This window comes from Sinocyclocheilus rhinocerous, unplaced genomic scaffold (assembly GCF_001515625.1).
Source record: "Sinocyclocheilus rhinocerous isolate Xijiao unplaced genomic scaffold, SAMN03320098_v1.1 scaffold1983, whole genome shotgun sequence".
NCBI lineage: Eukaryota > Metazoa > Chordata > Actinopteri > Cypriniformes > Cyprinidae > Sinocyclocheilus > Sinocyclocheilus rhinocerous.
The window spans coordinates 186,568-207,525 of record NW_015652276.1 but is presented as its reverse complement, the minus strand read 5'-3'; the positions used below and the strand labels follow the sequence as shown (position 1 = coordinate 207,525).

Sequence of the window (20,958 nt, the reverse complement as noted above, 5' to 3'; positions counted from 1 at the left end):
GCAGAACTGTTGTGTGTCTCCGGGCAACACACAGCGGTGTTTCGTTCAGTGTTGCCAACTAATTTTCAGGGGAAGTTGCTAAAGGAAGGTCAATTTGTTGCTAAAAGTTGCTAAATGACATGGTGATGTCATTGCACGATGACATTATTGCGTAATTATGACGCAAAATTACGTCAAATCTCAGGTAACAAATATTTTTTGTGTTAATTTAGATTTGTTCATAAAATAATATAACGTAATATAATATTAAAATATAAATAACTATTTTTAAATACAACTTTGAATTATTGAACACTTACATTTTTGAACAATTACAATTAAATTTTTTGTATTATTAGCTAGTAAACTAGTAAAACTACACATTCTGAACAATTATAGTGTTAAGCAGTGTATTAGCAGTTAGTTAGTATAAAAATAGGGCACAATCTACTATGTTAATATGAAGGAATTTTCCGTATTGATTTTTCACAGGTTTTTTTTCCCTGCATTTTAAATTACGCATTGCATTTTGTGTTTTTGGGTTACAGGGTTACAATGGATAATGAATAATGGATAACGGATAATGTCCTGGAAAATAACTAATACCTTTTTCCATTTTTCTAGATATTTTTCTTACAGTGTACTAACTAGGGTTGCAAAATTCCCGGGATTTTTCAAGACTGGAAATTTTCCATGGGAATTAACGGGAACTGGGGACTTAAATGTAGTTGAGAAAAAAGTCTTGCAGCATAATCTTGGTTAAAACAACCAGATTTAATGCAATTTCAGTTTAATTTCTACCCTACACATTGCTCAATCACATGCACAGAGCACACTGCTTACTGCAGGGCTATTGAGGCCACACTGATTATGTTTAAAACTTCCTTGTGCTGTGTGTAATATACTGTGCAACTAAATTAGGCTATACCATTGTAAAAACAAATACACTGACTGAACAAACATTTAGGTGAGATAATAATAAAACAAAAGTCTAAAAATGACCCTCCCCCACACACAATCCCCTCTAGTCACCTAAAAGGGGGATTACCCTCCATTTTCTCTGAAGCCACACTTGCTGCATTTGAGCCCAAAAATATGTAAAACATTAATCTTATAAAATTATTTATGCATTTGAAATTGTTCAGTGTAAATGCATTTATGGCACCTCAGCTTTATCAAACTGTCTGTGTAAATGCATCTAATGCCACTTCAGATGCAGCTTGATGACATCTGTTTTGTTACATACAGCAACTCATTTTAAGTTAACTATTTCTTCCTCTTTCCAGTCACAGAGCACTTTATTTTGAGAGTTGTTTAAGTGAGAGAAAATCTGTAACTTAGTCCAGATTGGGGGAATTGTAATGTTTAATAATTTATTTTATTATGTAAATACTTTTTGCATTGAAATTTGCATAGACTTTTGTTTGTATATGCTGTCAATTATATTTCTTAGAAAGAAAATCGGAATGGGCAAAAATCGGTATCGGCAGGTCTCACTTCCCAAAAATCGAAAATCGGAATCGGCCAAGAAAATTGCAATCGGTGCATCTCTAGTCTTCAGTATAGCGTTTATGTTACTCATAATTGATTTATATTGAGGTATTAGTATTGACAGGAAATCAGATCAGAAGCTTAAACCAATACTAATAATAATAATAAAAAGTTATCTTTTACATATGTCTTCTACTTTCCTTATTGACATTCTGGTATCAACAGATACAATCTTATAATTGTGTTACAAAACCATGTCCAGACAGAGAAGCAAAGGGCAGCCGTTTGCTGAAGGACAGGTCAACAGACTCATTTATCGACCGGCCCCATCGCCCCAAACAAACACAGATTTGTCATTTCACCCCATGGAGCTGCAGCTACTCCATGTAATAAGAAACCCTCTACTACAGCGTAGTGGGCTTTCACCCTAGCTTCTAGCTCAATATACGGTTACGCTTAAAGTATCCTTGGCTTGAAGCGGATATAGCCTACTCTCTCTACCTTACACCAGCCTATACAGTCCGGTCCAGATAGGCAGCTGTCACAAGGTGTACTCTAATTACACCCCTTTGTGTGCTATCTAAACAGTCACTGCAGTAGCTGGGCTGTTACACTAGCTATTAGGGTTGTCAAATCGATCACGATTAATTGCATCCAAAATAAACATTTGTGTTTACATGATGTGTGTGTGTGTGTATATATATATATGTATGTGTGTGTGTGTACATGTATATATTTAAGAAATATATGATTTATATATATATATATATATATATATATATTTATTTCTCAAATATATACATGTATGTGTGTGCATTTATATATATACATACCGTATATACACAGTACACACGCATATATTATGTAAACACAAACTTTTATTTTGGATGTGATTAATTGTGATTAATCGATTTGACAGCCCTACTAGCTATACATCTATTTTTACTGTTTTAAATATATAGCCAACACAAATGACTATTTCATGTCCATTTATTTATTTATGGTAAATAGCTATGTTTTGATCATTGTTTTGCGATAATGATGGCTGACTGTACTGTACACAAATGTATCTCGTACTTATACAAAAGACAATTAGTGAAATTAATGAATGTTTTAATGCTTTAATGAACGCAAGAACATCTGCCTTAAAAAAGATGTAGTTCTTCCAAAAATTTAAATTCTGTCATCATTTACTATATCAATTGTATCATTCCAAACTTGTACGGTGTTATATATTTTTGGAAATCTTTTTTTGTCCATACAATGGAAGTCATTGGTCACCAAAACTTTTTGGTTTCCAACAATTTTCAAAATATCTTTTTATTTGCGTTCTGCAGAAGTCAGGTTTGGAACAACATGAAAGTGAGTGAATGATGACCATTTCCATGTTCGTGTGAACTATCCCTTTAACTCTTAACATGGAAAACTTAAAAAATTTATTATTGGCCGAGAAATAGTACAGAATCAGATCCCAGTGTTCTAAGACTTTAAGACACTGTAGGATTTCTCTCTCTTTCTGTCCATCACTACTTTATTCTTTCTTTCTTTCCAGGACATGGACTCTATGTGGTACTCCTGAGTATTTGGCTCCAGAAGTGATCCAGAGTAAAGGTCATGGTCGAGCCGTGGACTGGTGGGCTCTGGGTATTCTCATCTTTGAAATGCTTGCAGGGTAAGACGAGACTATGATCACCTCCTGTTTACATTTTACACCAGCGATTTCAAACAGGAATCTGTGTAACCCTGGAAGTTTGTAGTTTACTTCAGGGGCTCCACAGAGATGTATAAAGCAGACTTTAATAAATTTATATTACATATTTTAGCAGTTTAAATGAAAATGAGCTAATGACCTGATAAGCGTTGTATAATGTTATTACAAAGTTTTACCAATAATATCTATAATTGTATTATTGGGAGTGACTGGGTTGGTTGAGAGTCTGAAAACCCCTGATTTACAGTAAATCAACGGAATTTCCATCTTTTAAAAATTAATCTTGTGTGTGTTTGTGAAAAAAGGGGGAACTTCAAATCCTATTTTATGACAACTGTTTTCCATGTATAATTTAATTTTAATTTCTAATGGCTACTTGACCAAAACCAGTCATGAAGAAAAATAACACTTGCTATTTCACCTTGTATGGCTCAAGATTGTATTTGTATTGGCGTGTGGTCAGGAAAGATCAGCTATTGTCAAAGATACACCTCTAGAGGGCAGCAGTAGAATATGAGACACTGAGTTCTGCCAAAGGCCCAAACCTCCATGTGCATGTCTCAAAACATATGGCCTCTTTTAGTGCTGCCTTAATATTCATCCTTATTATGATATTTATGCTTATTTGCCTAGACGTATATTCTGTTTAGTGTGCACAAACTGGCATCTTTAATATGCACAAAGATAATCTGCTCACATTTACAGTATCTCAGGGGGCAGATGCGTTTCTTGGAATAGATCTTGTTTACAAAAAGATTACAAAAAAGATTGTAGTGTATTTCATCCAAACTGCTCCATTTTCCCACCTGCGTGTCGCTGACTCGAAATCTGCCCTACACTCTTAAAAATAAAGGTGCTTCAAAAGGTTCTTCAAGCGATGCCATAGAAGAACCATTTTTGGTTCCACAAAGAACCATTCAGTCAAAGGTTCTTTAAAGAACCATCTCTTTCTTACCTTTTTGTAATCTGAAGAACCTTATTTCGCCACAAAGAACCTTTTGTGAAACAGAAAGGTTCTTCAGATGTTAAAGGTTCTTTATGGAACCATTTAGACAAAAAGGTTCTTCTATGGCATCGTGAAGCACCTTTATTTTTAAAGTTTTAAAATGAGTGTAGAGCTTTCACAGGCTCTCGTGTGGAGGAAAATCTGACCCACCCTCTGCATTCATCCCAGACTTCTATTGAAGTGTTGGCTTCTGCATGTGAGTGAGAGAAAATTACCTTTTTTCAAGAGACGGACACACAGACATGGGCTCAGCTTGCCCAGACATACAAAAGCTCCCTTCAGTCATCTCTGGGACCCTGGGTGTGCTTGACCGTGTATGTCAGAGGTCATTTGAGACTCCTTTGCGGGAAATGTAGCAAGAGCTGAAATGGCTCCTCCAGGACTGGGCCATGGCAACCTCGACGTAGTGACTGTGTATGTGGATGTGAGCAAATGTCTTGTTGGTGCTATTCTATTTCAGACCTGACTATGTGTAGGTACAAAATGTCAAAAACGTATTTTATAATTGCACTCAAAAGACAAAATGGTTCACAAACAGAGTAAAAAAAAAAAATGATGTGTTGTAGATTGAGATATGGTCAGACGCTTCACGTGTCTGGGGTGTGTGAGAGAGAGAGGTTGCATTTATGCATACTTGAGATAAACTTACACTCAGATCATAAGGGGGTCCATAGGAAATGACACACACTGCTTCCTCTGAGGGTTCAAGAGAAAACTCTAGACTTACTCCATGCTTTCTAGAGAGATCACCTCCTTGATTAGCTTCAGAGTTCATGTAAATTTGATGTACATTTTCTCCATTGGTTTTAATGTAAATGGCAACTCAGTAAAATAGGTTTTGCTTTTTTATATAAAATTTGCTTATAACAAAAGTTTTTTTTTTTTCTTAATTACAAAATATCTTACCAAATATATCACTTAAATGATGACCGGAGTATTTTAATTACAAAAACCTATTGTTTTAACAAGGTTGTTTATATATATATATAACACACAATTACTCATCATTCTTACATGTACATTTTTGGTAAAGCTTTAGAATAGGGAACACTAATTCACTTTTAACTACGACTTTTCCCTCAATAAACTCCTAATTTGCTGCTTATTAATAGTCTATAAGGTAGTTGTTAGGTTTAGGTATGGGGTCGGATTAAGGGATCTAGAATAAAGTCATGCAGAATAAGGCATTAATATGTGCTTTATAAGTACTAATAAACAGCCAATATGCTAGTAATATGCATGTTAATAAGCAATTAGTTCATAGCGAGAATAGGTCCTTAAAATACCACATTTTAAAAACATGTCTTTGTACATCCACCCAGGTACTACAACAGGCAACAAGTTCATTTACCAAAAGCAGAGTTCAAAAACAGCTGTATGGAGTATAACAGAATTGAACAGAATGCAACGGTCTCAAGACACATTTTTCAAAGTGTCTTAAAAATACTACAGTCCAGTGCTAAAGGTACTAAAAGAGCAAGACACAATGCATAAATAAATGTTAGTCTGCATGTGTACATATTAGCAATTTAAAAATATCCGAGATAGAACTCAATAATGCATCCTGTGTTATCGGACAGCTTGACTGATTGAAATTTAGGCAAGTAGTAGGCTTGTTCAAACATAGAGAAATAAACAACATATTGATATTCTAAACATATTGAACATATTCTAAAGCCACTTGCAATGTCTATTTAAAGATTTACTTGTCTGCCACAATAATTTATTTTCTTAGCAAATAGCAATAAATTGATTGATAATTGATTGACTAATATAAGTTATTTTTGATTAATTAACCAGCAAATCGTGTCATCCGTGTAATTTGATTTCAACTTTCTTAATCCATTTGCAGTGTTAGTTATAATGCAATAGTTACTTCAAGAGTTCAAGAGCACACTTTTAAAAGTTTCTTGGTTTTTGGTATTTTTTATTATTATTATATTTTTCTCAGTGGAATCTTGGCAACACCTGTGCTGTTATGTAAAAGTTTCAGTTTCATAATTCTCCTTTTTTCCCCTGTCACCAGCCACTGCTTACAGTAACACTATAGAGACTAATATGTCTCTTCTGCTTTCTTTCTCCTTCTCTCCATCTCTCTTTTCCATCACCCACGAGAAGGAGTAGCTGCACATTCTCCTCTCCTGGCTTCTCTCTCTCGGTTTATGGTTTCCACATTCAGTCAGTACTGTCAGTCCTGGTCAATCCATTATGTGGAACCACCTTATTTTACTTCTTCCAGAAGGCCGCAGCTAGAGGTCTTTAATAGGATAGAAAATCCTGTCATCATTTACTCACCCTAATGTCATTCCAAACCTGTATGACTTTCTTTCTTCAGTCAAACACAAAAGTAGATGGTCTTCTTTTCCACTCAATGGAAGTATATGGTGGCCAGGCACTCTCAGGCATCAAAAAAATAAAAAAATAAAAAATTATAACAGTAATGTATATGACTGAAACAGGGCTCACTCATATTTGTGAAGAATTAATGGTTCAAGTTTGATCTAGAATAAAGCTACGTATTAAAGGAGACATATTATGCCCCTTTTTACAATATGTAATATAAGTCTCTGGTGTCCCCAGAATGTGTCTGTGAAAGTTCAACTCAAAATACTCCACAGATCATTTATTATATCATTTTGAAAATGCCCATTTTGAGTGGAAGCAGAAACGCACTGTTTTTCGTGCCTGTCTCTTTAAATGCAAGGGACGGTAATATTATAATGAGAGTGACCGTATTAAAGGAGACATATTATGCCCCTTTTTACAATATGTAATATAAGTCTCTGGTGTCCCCAGAATGTGTCTGTGAAAGTTCAACTCAAAATACTCCACAGATCATTTATTATATCATTTTGAAAATGCCCATTTTGAGTGGAAGCAGAAACGCACTGTTTTTCGTGCCTGTCTCTTTAAATGCAAGGGACGGTAATATTATAATGAGATCCCTTTGCCACGTCACCAAGGGAGCGAAATCAGACGTGCTTGTTTTCTCAGACGCTTGCAGAAAAAGGCTTACCAAAACAAAGTTACTGGGTTAATCTTTTCCACGTTTCCTTGGTTGGTAGATGCACCGGGGACCTGATTATAGCACTTAAAACCTGGAAAAGTCTGATTTTCATGATATGTCACCTTTAAATCTAAAAGGAATAGTTCACCCAGAAATCAACATTTGCAGAAATTGTACTCCCCTCAGGCCATCCAAGATGTAGATGAGCTTGTTTCATCATCAGAACAGATTTGAAGAAATAATTTGGAGGGAGAGAGAGAGAGAGAAGAAGAAAAAAGCATTACATCACTTGCTCACCAATGGATTCTCGGCAATGAATGGGTGCCGTCAGAATGAGAGTCCAAACAGCTGATAAAAACATTACAATAATCCACAAGTAATCCGCAGTCCATCAATTAACATCTTGTGAAGTGAAAAGTTGCATGTATGTAAGAAACAACCAGTACTGTATAGTAACTCTAAAATATGAGTCCTCTATCCGTAATATTGCTTTCTCTAGTGAAAAAAGGAGAGAAATGTGCACAGATCAAGCACCATTTACGAGTGAAAACAGTCCAAATCAGTTATGAACAAATATGTTGGTGGATTTTGATGTGAAATAATTATGTTGTTATGGATTATGGGCTCATATTTTAGCCAGAAGCAACGGTTTAAAGTTAAAATGCCTTAATTATAGATTTGTTTATTGTAAACACATAGCTTTTTGCTTCACAAGATGGACTAGAGACATGTGGATTACTTGTGGATTATTTTGATGTTTTAATCAGCTGTTTGGACTCTCATTCTGACGGCACCCATTCAGTGCAGAGGATCCACTGGTGAGCAAGTGATGTAATGCTAAATTTCACCAAATCAGTTCCCATGAAGAAACAAACTCATCTACATCTTAGATGGCCTGAGGGTGAGTACATTTTGAGCACATTTTAATTTTTGGGTGAACTATTGCTTTAAATAATATGTTTTTGCGGTCATTCGGGTAATACTCTTTTAAGCCGTCACACATTTGTCCTCCCCGTTGTGCAACTCTGCGGTAATGGCTTGTTCAGTGTCAGTCACTGCAGGGTCTTTCACTCTATATTTTGCTGCTGATTTATGTCTCATCATCTCATCTTCACTGTTGACACTTGAGTTCCATCATTGTCAGTGATCTGCGCCCTCATGGGGTTTCAGGTGGCCGCCTAGTAACAGGCTCATTAGCATCTCTCACCTTATTTATCCCTCATAGTCAGCGATTCTTTTCAGTGGCAGCTAGATGCAGGCATTAAAAAAGCTCATTGAGAGTGCAAGGATGTTTGATGGCATGTTGGTCGAGGCTGGAAGTCTAATGGAGGAGTAATGGATTACACAGTATGAGCTGAAGAATCGCTCTACCAGACATTAGAGAACACACATCAGATGGACAAAAAAGGGGGGTAGAAACAACATTATACTGAGACACAGTAAACAGTAGTCATTTAGAGGCCTAAATGACACCTTCCCCCCTTGTAGTCCTCCTCCAGTGGTGCAGACCCGGGATGCGTCTGTGAACTTCACACCTAAAAGTGATGCTAAATACAAAAGAAAATAAGCGATCTGTTGTTATTGAATTATTCTGAGTCTGTATTAAATTTGCACTCATATTGAGTCGAATATTGGCTTTTTTATGCCATCTAATTTAAGTTTGATTTTTGATGGCTTAAGTCACAGTTGTGTTTGTCTGCGTCTGTGTCTGTAGCTTCCAGTTCTGGTCTGGATATGAATCATTGCAGAGGTTTTTATAGGACTAAACTGACAGGACTAAGCCAAAGATAAAGTATGTGTATTAGTTTTTGGCATTTCAGCAGATCTTTATTGAAATCAGCTAAACTGTCAATAAGACGGATTACACTAGTATATATCTTTAAGACTTTTCCTGCTCTGTGTCATTTTGACACATTAATTGTTTTGTTTTTTTCCCTCTCTATCTAAGGTATCCACCATTTTTTGATGATAATCCCTTTGGCATCTACCAGAAGATCCTGGCCGGAAAGCTGGAGTTTCCGCGGCATCTGGATTTCTATGTAAAGTGAGTTTGATAAAGAAAACACAACTGAATGACACGTGCCATATTTATAGCATACATAAAACACAAAGTATATTGCAATCATGTTAGCATCAGCATGAAATATTGTTTGATCTCAGACTTAAACTTATGTGTGTGGGGGGAAAGTGCAAGTCTTTTTACTGCTAACTAAAAGTGATAAAAGTAGTTTTTTTTTTTTTTTTGTAATAGAAATAAATCTGAAAAAAAAAGATTCAGGTTTTATTTTTAGATTTAAAAAATATAAGGTGAAAAACTATATAGCTATAAAGCTTCAAAAGATTAAATGAAGGTTAGAAATGTTGCCTTCACAACTTACTGAAATAAAATAAGTTGAAGTACTAAAATTGCTCAAATTGAAATAAAAATAAAGCTGAATTGAAATATTTAAGAAGATCTAATAAAAACAACAAAAGCATATAACACTTACTAAAACTAACAGAAAATATAACTGTAAAAGTACTATTGTGTTATGTAAATAATGCTAAAATAACACTGGTAAAAAACAAAAATACATAAGTTTAGGCTATTTTTTTTATCGTTTCTATCATCCCTCCTGCAAAAAATATATTAAAGCTGCAGTCCGTAACGTTTTTTGGTAAAAAATTATCCACAATCAATTTTTGAGCAAGAACATAACTTGCCAGTGTACAAAACTCCTTATTTTAGCCTGATTCACATCGGTAAGCTTGTAATAATGTTTTATAATTTGAGTGGTACTGGTAGGTTTTTGTGGGAAATCTGAGTATGGCGCTGCGTCATTAGGTCACGTCTGTACACATAAAGAAGAAGTACCGGCCAGTAGGCTATATCGCGTGTGTGGATGCTGCAGCTGGCGGATCATGTATAGCCTTTTCTTACAGCGGCTGGAATAATTAAACTTGTCATTTTAGAATGAGTTCTAAGGAACATTAAATTGCTTTTTGAGGTTAAAAGATCAATTTCTTTCGATGACATTGGAATGGTATGACAATTAGAGATTGGACTGTACAGAAATTTAAATCTACAGATAACGTCAATACACACTATATACACATAGTCACGCAATGTTGATGTTGTTAACATTAACAATTTGAAAACAAAGTGTCATAATAATAATTTGCATGGTTTGACATGAGCTAAATGATCGTTAGATTTAATCACCATTGGTAACGCGATTTGTTGTAAAACTTTTTTTATTTTTTTTCACTTGTTCAGAACAAAACTGGCAGACATGTTACTTACTTTTTCAGATAACATTTTCGGGTGAAAGTTCTTAATTTGGACATACTTCCGAGACACAGAATCTGTAATTCTGCAATACAGTGAATATCCGCACTAGTGCGTTGACTGAGGCCCACACATACTCCTCAAAACATTAGATTCATCCGCGCTGAGGAGCCGTGCCGATGCACAACCCACGTAATGAAAATCATTCCGCAAATAACTGCAATTGCAGGTTTCAAACAGAGATTGCGACAAAGAGGCAAAACTTACGGACTGCAGCTTTAAATATACCGAAGTATATGTCTCTGAATATCATTAATGACTAGTTTAATGACGTTGCAACAAAAACATCTTAATACAGTAAAAGCATTTGTTAATATGGTACTCTATATGTTATTATAGACAATTATTGTATCTACATTTTTATTTTCAGTAATAACAGGGTGTCCTGCATCTCTATAACCAAAAAGTGGTCTTTGACATGGAAATGCAGTTACATGTGCACACAGTTACAAACTCGTGTCCTCTAATGAACTCATCTAAACACGTCAGCTAAGCACACCAACGGCTGTAGGAGTGGAGGCATCCTCCAGATTACAGACAGATACTATTACTCATGGTGCTTTTGAACTAAAGGAGCTCAGGATTCAGCAAATGGCCCACTGTCCCGTCTTGATGTTCAAAACCGTAATCCTTTAATTCATACCTCTCAATGATACAGAACAGTATCCTCCCTTAGTTGTAACATCTAAGAAGGCATTGCAGCTGTACAAACGCATACACAAATTGACATCACAGCTGCATTTCCTAATAAGACTTTTGTCCACTAGGGGCTAAATTGGTGTTCACTGCTTCAAACGAACTGCACTCCAGAGACAAAGACAGCTTGAGGAAGCTCTCGGAAATAGAGACAGACAGTCACCTCAGGCAAAGCAAATATGCGTTTCCTTTCGACTGGCATGTTTACTCTAGTTACAATTATGAAAGTAGCCAAAACTACGACTTATGTCAGTAGGGATTTAACAAGCTTGATAAGATAATGGTGTCCTGAAGTCAAACACACATGATCATTGGAGAATGAATAACATCTGCAAGGGAGGTGAGAATGAGTGGTAAGGTCATCTGTATCGTGATCGCTCCAAGCGTCTCTCATGTTAGGTTGAGTGAGAACATCAACGGCACAGCAGTAAACATGCTAATGTACTCGTGTTCGCAGCTTGAAGTCTGTTGGGTCATAGATACAGATTGATTTTAAACCTAATACATAAGGGCTACGTGAAAAGCTTAATGCAGGTAGATTTTTATGTGTAGAAATGTTTTTTTTTTATGTTAATAAGCTTGCACTATGAATAATATTTTTAAGAGAGTAATTATACTTTGACAATAGTTATTACTACAGGCCTTTGTCAGAAAATATTGGTATGTGCGATTTAACAGCATTTTGCCTGATTCTACAATACATTTTGCCTGATATTTAAACTATATATTAACTCTAATGTTAGTTAACAATTAGTTAACATTTACTAATACATTATTAAAGTTGTATATTTTAGTATTATTGGTAACACTTTACATTAAGGTTCCATTAGTTAATGTTAGTTAATGTATTAAGAGGCGGACAGAAGTGAAGTATTTGTACTCTGCTGTAAAAGTACTTTTCAGATGTCTGTACTTTATCAGAGTGTTTTTCTTTAGAAAACTTTACTTCACAACATTCCAAAGCATAATATTGTACTTTTTACTGCACTACGTTTCATATTAAATATAATTTAATACTTAATTACATTAGAAATCTATTACTTTCTTACTTTTACTCAAGTAAAAGTAATTCAAAGATTTACTTGAGTACAAGAAAGTACTAAATTTTTAATGTTCTTGAGTATTAAAGGTAAAACCAACAACAACTTTTATTTATGAAATGAAGTGCAGTAAAAAGTATGACATTATGTTTTGGAATGTAGTGAAGTAAAGTTTTCCAAAGAAAAACACTCTGATAAACTAGAGATTATTTTTAAATTTACTTGAGTAAAGTAAAAATACTTCACTACTGTCCGCCTCTATGAACAATACATTTATTACAGTATTTATTCATATTTGTTAATGTTAGTTCATGAAAATACAGTTGTTCATAGTTAGTTCATGTTAATTCACAGTGCATTAACTAATGTTAACAAGCACAAGCTTTTGATTTTAATAATGCATTAGTAAATGTTGAAATTAACATTAACTAAGATTAATAAATGCTGTAGAAGTATTGTTCATGCTTAGTTCATGTTAACTAATGTAGTTAACTAATGTTAACTAATGAACCTTATTGTAAAGTGTATTATTTAATGAAACCAACCTAACATGGACTAAATATAAACAGTTGTTATAATTGTGTGGTTGTTAACTAACCATTGGTAACAATCATTATTATTATAACAGCCATATTATCAAAGATTAATAAATATTGTAACTGTATTTTTTTTTTAATTAATGTTAGTTAATGCATTAAGTAAAGTTAACTAGTGGGACCTAATCATAAAGTGTAATTTAATTTACGGGCTGTATTTAATGTCATTTGACAGAAAAACCATTACGCCTATGGAGAGTCCCCACAAGGATAGCTGACCAGACGTGTGTGTGTGTGTGTGTGTGTGTGTGTGTGTGTGTGTGCGGTATTTGATTCTATAAATATATTTCCACATATTTTTTTATTTACTTTTACCGTTATCTAGCACAAAATTAAATGGATAATATGAAGATGTAACGTTTTTCCCTTTAAAGTTTATTTCTTGAAAAGAAGTACAGCACACTATACGTTACATTTGCAAATTATTATTTATGTATTAACTGTATTCACTCTATTACTTTTCCAGGACTTGTTTTAAAGTATTAAAATAGTAAGCTTATTTTATAAAGCAGATTTCAGATCGTGTACATTTATAATGATGTGATGCCTAAATTCACTTGTAGCATAATAATGTAATTTAATTTAATTTAATTTAATTTTTATACAAAGCAGTACAGATTTTTTATATCAGCCATTTATTGATTATTAATCATAACATTACAATAGTTACTGGTTTATTTGAATAAGCGTCTTAATTTTCTTGTGTTTATTAAACTAATTTAAAGTCTAAGTCTAAATCAGGTGCTTTTTAGCGAAGTGGTTCTCATCTTGTTTTTATTTATCTAGGGACCTAATCAAGAAGTTTCTGGTGATTGATCGGACAAGAAGGCTTGGAAACATGAAGGTAAGCAGGATTGTGGTGACAGATATTTTATGTGGTTCTTGTATGCTGAGCAAAGTAATTCAACAGGAATCAGCATCTGGGATATTTCCTTTGAGAACGCTGTATTGATAATAAGCTTTTTGTCCATATGGACTCTTTATAGTCATCTCAAATTCAAAGCCAGGTTGAAAATCTATGAATCATCTAACAAAATAAACTCTGTTTCTAGGCCAGTTTGCATCTTAATAAAGCTGCACGTGGCAAATAATAAGATCTTGATTGAGTCCTGCGAGATCTTTCTCCCAAAGGCCACAGTTGGCCACATATGTTTCCAGTTATGATAAGAAAGTTTCCTATCTGCCCAGAGGGGATGAGATGAGGCTCTGGAGAAACTCCCTGGACATTCCCTGGAGTGATTCTGACACCGGGCAACTCTCCCACTGTACCTCCTTCCAACCCCCATCAGACGAGGTGGATAATGGGGAAAGAACTACAGACAGAGTCCTTATGTGAAATGTTTCTGCATCTCTAGCTATAGTCATTCACAGTTACGGTTTAATGGCAGTTACTTTTCTGAATTGTCCTTTCAGAGGAAATAATTCAGTAACTGGCGCCAGATGAGATGGCAGCAGTGCGCCAGGCATGTCATGTGTAATGTGATGCATATTGTGTCGGTGATGTCATGGGAAGTTTGTGAATGGTTCGTCAATTTCCCGTTAATGCTACAATTAGAATTCTCCACACGTGAGGAATGAGCTAATTTCCTTTTTGTCATCAAAGCAGATCCAGAGTAAGAGATAAAGAATGAAAACCTGAAATGTCACTTTTGGTGGACTTCCAAAGCTAGATGTTTCTGTTTTTAATTTAGCACTTTTGTTCTTTTGCTTTTTCTCCTCTGACTAAATGCAATGAGAGTTTAAGACCCGGCAGCCCAGTCACAGCTGTGTTTGCACTGTTTCCACAGCAAGGCCAGGTCCTGCTGGCAGCGCTCATTCACAAGTGCTGATATCTGTTATTCCACTTGTGTGAATGTGTATCTGGCATGGTCCCACAGAGCAATGCATGGCCCAAATTCTGAGGTTTCTAGAAGACTTCAGGAGGTTAGCATTGTTGCCCCACTTTTCTTTTCCCTCTCTAAGAAACTAAAAAGACAGTACAGTGTCTGAAAAGACTGTTTGGGGTCAAATAAGATGCGTCTTACAAGGTTAAGTCTAAAAGCGTTGATAGACTTTTTAGGTTTTTATGCTTACAGTTTTAACTGTGGTAGTTTGTGTAAGTGTAAGACATTATTCTACTTTAAAGGGTTAGTTCACCCAAAAATGAAAATTCTGTCATTAATTACAAGTCCTTCGTTCATCTTCGGAACACAAATTAAGATATTTTTGATGGAATCTGAGAGCCGTCTGACCCTGCATAGACAGCAATACAACTGAAATGTTCCCAAGTCCAGAGACATAGCAAGGAGATCGGTAAAATAATCCAATGGGTCATCAGGGGTTCAACCGTAATTTTACGAAGCTACGAGAATACGTTTTGTGCGAAAAAAAAACCAAAAAAAAAAACACTTTATTCAACAATTCGTCTCCTCCGCATCACCCTGGTGCCATTTTGGAGAATATCCGCTGGACGTAAACAACGTATGCTGTTCTGTGTCAGCTGCGTCACACGGATACGCTGTTTTCGTTCAGATCAAATCACAACAACGTAGGAAACAGATCCGGCGTGACACAGCTGACACAGAACAGCAAACGCCGTTTACGTTCAGTGGATATTCTCCAAAATGGCGCTACAGGGTGATGCGGAGGAGACGAATTGTTGAATAAAGTGTTTTTTTTTTTGGTTTTTTTTTCGCACAAAACGTATTCTCGTAGCTTCTTAAAATTACAGTTGAACCCCTGATGTCACATGGATTATTTTACCGATCTCCTTGCTACGTCTCTGGATTTAGGAACATTTCAGCTGCGTTCCTGTCTATGCAGACAGCTCTCAGATTCCATCAAAAATATCTTAATTTGTGTTCCGAAGATGAACGAAGGTCTTACGGGTTTGAAACGACACGAGGGTGAGTAATTAATGACAGAATTTCATTTTTGGGTGAACTAACCCTTTAATGTTCGTTTAGTTACAGTAACCTATCATAATCTTGTGTATTATTTTTGTCTTATTCCAGAATGGAGCTGATGATGTGAAGAAGCACAGATGGTTTAAGTCAGTAGACTGGGATTCTGTGCCCTGTAGAAAACTCAAGGTAAAAGCACCACAGCTCCGTCGTATAGAGCTTTAGAATATGTCCTGTTATTAAAGATTTACACCACTATTCATTTTTGTAAGATGTCCAAGTCATTACTGGCCACATAACAGTGCCAACGCCTCATTAAAAAGTGGTCCTCTTTTACTTTATTCAATGTTAGAATTATACAGCCAGAATATTTCCCATGGTTTACCGGACATATTGCAGTTTCCCAGAAATACTTGGTAGTGCATAGTGGAAAGTGTACACGGCCATTCAGTTTGGGCTCGGTCGATTAAAAACATAGTTAAAACACTAGCATTGTGAAATAATATTATATAATAGCTGTTTGTTGTATTAATATTACAATAGTTATTTAATATAATAAAATATTAATTTAATTACTTAATTTATTCCTGTGATGGCAAAGCTGAATTTTCAGCAGCTATTACTCCAGTCACATGATCCTTCCGAAATCCTTCTAATATGCTAATTTCTTATTATTATAAATGTTGAGGGGAAAAAAACAGTAATACATTTGGAAACTACAATACATTTTTTTTTTTTTTTTTTTTTTTTTTAATGAATGCTGTCACTTTTGATGAGTTTAATGATTAAAATGATTCATTTCTTTTCCAACCGCAAACTTTTGAACAGTAGTGTGCATTTCAGTGTATCTAAAGCCTCTTCAATGACTTTCTCTCATTGCTGTGACAGCCACCCATAGTTCCCAAGGTGTCTCACGAGGGTGACACGTCTAACTTTGACACCTATCCAGAGGATGAGTGGAAGAAGGACACACCAGTGCCAGCTAAGGATTTGGAAATTTTCAAGGACTTCTGAAAGGATATTCTTTTGAATGAATAAAAAGACAGGACTGATGGAAGATAATGATTTAGCTGAAGTTTTAGCCTAACCATTCAGGAGACATTAAAAGATCATAGTTGCGTTATTATTATAGGCATGTCTTGCCTGCTTGTCCCTGAGTCCTGCACACTTGAGAAACGGAAACAGACTTCTTCTGATCCTCATTAATGTCATCATAATCATAGTCAAACGTTTACCAAGGAAACAGTTCATCACTTCAACCTCTTGTAAGATGAGCAACTTGATTCAACACCCTCTGAGTCTCTTATATTATGCAAAAGGAATATTTTTAAATATAATTTTAAATAAGCAATATCAAGGTTCTTTAAGCTGGGTCAAGACAATGTCTTTGCTTATGCCTAAACGTGTATGGTCATGGTTTTGTTTTGACTTTGTACCTTAACAAACTTGCTGAATTAGAGCTTTAAGCCTGACAAATTTTCTTTCTGGTTATCTGAACTTGCTGTGTTGATCCATTCCTCCCACATGGTATTTCTATATAAATTTCGTAACATTAGGCCTGTTTCACACTGCACTAGCTGTGACAATGTGCTTTTATACTGGCAGCATTTCTCCAGTCTATACAAAAAAAAGCATAATAATAAAACAAATAATACACACTATTAATACAAATTAACATTAATTACCAAAATAAATAATGGCAATTAATGTTAAAATGGTCATTCATATTTGAGACTACAAAAATCTATACTCTGAAATGTAATTTACATGTAGCTGTAGGCCATATTTACATCCAAAAAGTCATTAATCTAAACCAGAACCCAAACTCCAAACTGTATCGATAAACTGTCACTTGGATTCAGTCATATTTACTAAACAGAAAGTGCTGCTTGTGTGTGTGTGTGTGTGTGTGTGTGTGTGTGTGTGTGTGTGTGTTCCAGATAGCAGGTAAATAATTCCCTGTAGGGAATTATTTACCTGATTATTTACATAAGAAAATGTAAGCCCATTTCCGTCACAAGAAAAAAATAAATGCTTTGGTAAATCAATTATTACATACAAAGTCATAATTATGAGGGAAAATGCAAATTATGGCAAAAAAAAAATAGAATTATGAGATAAGTCAAGTTACATCTTTTTTGTCATAATAATTAATGTGACATAATTATGTATCTCAGTTTTTAGTTTGATGAGGTACAAAGTTATAATTTGACATTGAATAATTTGACAAAATTATGAAATAAGTTGATTTATCATAGTGTAAAGTTTTTAGTTATTTATTATTACTTAAAAGTCAAAATCATGACTTATAATAATAATTGAAAACTGAGATTAAAACGTCATGACTCAATTTAAACTAGTTTCATATGACAGTTTATCTCATTATATGAGATTTTGGACTTTTTTGTCATTTAAATTTTTTGTCATTTGTATTTTTATATCAATTTCTGCTTGTATGTCATAATTATGACTCATAATTTTGGCTTATCAAATTGACTTTTTATCTCATAATTTCAACTTTCTGTTGTAATTTTATTTATAAAAAAAACTTTTTATTTCAGAATGATGACTTCCGTAAGTAGTAAGTAATAATTTTGACATTTTGTGTCATCATTTTGTTTTCCAAAGCATTATTTTTATATTTATGTAGTGGAAATGGGCTTTGATAGATAAGGGCACCAAAATAAATGCACACAGGATTCGTCTGCAGTGTGAAACAGAATGTGTTTTTGTGTTCTACTGTGCTGCTTTTAATTCTTTTTTTTCTATGTAAACGTGCACTATAGACGTGTTTGATAATTGTGCTGCATCTCACTTATTTATTTTTGTTCATGAGCACCACATTTTTAAGGCAAGTTAAATAAGTTTAAAAATAAGTAAAACTTGAACCCTGCCTTCTTTTCCATTCATCAGTGTTGCAGCTCTGCAGTTATATATTATTGTGAAGCATCTCGAGTTGACCACAAAAGCACGGTTTGTGTGAACGGCCCCAAGAATCCAAAGAGCTTATGAACACATTCCTGTCAAGATGTCAGTCTAAGAATACCAGATGAAGTAGTGGTGCAGTAGCACTTACCTAATCAAACATGACCTCGCAAACCTGTAGGTAACTAATAAATTAGCATTAATGCTTGTATTATGAGATGCCTGTTCAAATACTTTGGCTGTTGTGCTTTATGGTGTTCTATATGTGTTTACTAATCAGTTAAGCGCATAAACGATTAACTAGCCAGGTGTTTTCTAAAGTTGCCTTGCATAGATATGGGGGTGAATTTAGCAAACACAGTTTACATTGCTTTGGAATGCTACTTAATATATGTTTGGCATTTAAAAGCCTTGAATAATGGGAAGAGAACTATGGTGTGAAATGATTTAGAAATATAGCTACTGTGTGTATGTTGAAAACAACTCTTCTGTTTCTGGACTTCCATAGTTTTTCTTAACTGCTTTTGTCTGAAGCAGTAATCTATCATTGTAAAGTCTACTGAATATCATTTATTTGATATCATCTCTTAAAATGACTGTTCTTTTTAAATTGCAAATGCAGTTTTATACTAAGGAAACAAACATGCAGATTTCACATGGACTTGACAGCTGTTACCATCTTCTTTTTTTTTTTTTGGTTGTTTGTTGTTGTTTCCTGTGTGAATAATTTTTGCTGTAATCTCAAATTTTTTGTGTGTTCGTTTTTACACTTGTTTGAGAAAAAAAGGTATTTTATATTGTTTGCAACAGCAAAAACTAAAATGAAGTTCTATGAACTGAAAAATTGTAGGATTTTATACTGGTTTTTAATCACTTTTCTTTTTCTTTCTTTTTTTTTTTTTAAGTTTATCGGTACTATCATTTTATTGCCTTCTGAACATTTATGATGTATTTTAGATGGTACAAGTGCAATGTTACCTGCAACCAAGGTGTTATAAAAAATTTGACAAAAATCTGCAAATTCTGTCCATGAAAATAAACTGAACTTTTCATGTGGGCAAAACTATTTGACTAAGAGACCTCATGCCTGTTATAACATTTCAGTGTACTCTGACCAAACTTGTTGAAGTCTCATTAAGATGAGTTGGACTGTTGGCGCCAAGCCATACGCTCATTCACACCAGCTTCAGGAACCTTTTGAACTACAAGCTTAGTGGAAATTATTAGACCATTTACTGTAAGAGTCTTAATATACTCTTGTTTTCCTATATGCCCACGATTAAGTGCTTGCCACAGTTTCATATGCTAGTATTTCCCTCAGTTAGTCCCTTTATAGTTTATTTTCCTTAAGCATTAATGTAAAATGTATATTAAATGTACGTTAGTAGTTAACTGAACAAATTAGCATCACTCCTTCGCTGCAAAAGCAGATGAATGATCTCATCCATTAAGGTACCTTGAGACTATTGCATTTTTAAGAGGTTATTTCACTCTCTAACCCCTGTTGTTAGACTTCACCCGTAGTGAAATGTTCAAACATAACTTTCTTTCTTCACTCTGCTCCTTGTAAAATCTGACTAGAGTTTTAACATTTTAATGACGTTTAGTCCTGTCAGACACACCACTGGGACAGGCCAATTTTGCTTAATAGTTCCCTTACGGTCTTCTAAATGCCTGTATGAAGGATCTGTCCCCAACTTGATTGGAAATGGTTTTAATGTATGGTATATGTACCCGCCGCACTTTGGCAGTTCTGCGTATTATATTTCCACTCGTGACAGGAAAGCAGAAAAACACTTTACTCTTAGGATGTAAATGACATCTCCATTTAACAATGAGATTATTCATCTTTGTGTGCGCTCATCTGTTTATGTTTGGGTTGCTCAAATCCAACAGATTTTTGATACATCACCTTTTGAATGATGTTTTCTGAAGCTGCGATGTGATAAGTTGCAGCTGCTGTTTTAATTATTGGTACTGTCAATGCAGCTCTTACCGATTACACTTTTTGGCTGAGTCAGTGGAGCTGAATGATGTTCCTTAATCTCCTTTTGTCCCGTATAAGACTGATTTTGATGGTTTATTGCATCAGAGTTGCTTTATTAACAAAAACAAATGTACAGTGTCAGTGCTGCTGTGTTGGAATTAACCCTGATTTGAATTTGCAGCTTGGAGCAAGGAACCTTAAAAGTTGCTGAGTGTGGTGGAGTACTTCTATAAAGAAACAAACCTACCATTACTCCCTCGTTCACCTACATAGCACCTCCTGGAGTAAACAGGTCGCAACACCCCAAAAA

At 34.8% G+C, this 20,958-nt stretch overlaps 1 protein-coding gene across 1 annotated transcript in view; it reads left to right on the top strand.

Moving 5' to 3' along the window:
* Positions 1 to 17,361, top strand: part of LOC107714303 (protein kinase X-linked) — a 23,722-nt gene extending 6,361 nt beyond the window's left edge. The window contains exons 3-7 of the mRNA XM_016520115.1: positions 3,023 to 3,142; positions 9,143 to 9,238; positions 13,641 to 13,698; positions 15,848 to 15,925; positions 16,625 to 17,361. Of these exons, the coding sequence (XP_016375601.1) occupies positions 3,023 to 3,142; positions 9,143 to 9,238; positions 13,641 to 13,698; positions 15,848 to 15,925; positions 16,625 to 16,750 (478 nt within the window). The 3' untranslated portion in view covers positions 16,751 to 17,361. The remainder of the gene's footprint in view (positions 1 to 3,022; positions 3,143 to 9,142; positions 9,239 to 13,640; positions 13,699 to 15,847; positions 15,926 to 16,624) is intronic.
* The last annotated feature ends 3,597 nt before the right edge of the window (positions 17,362 to 20,958 follow it).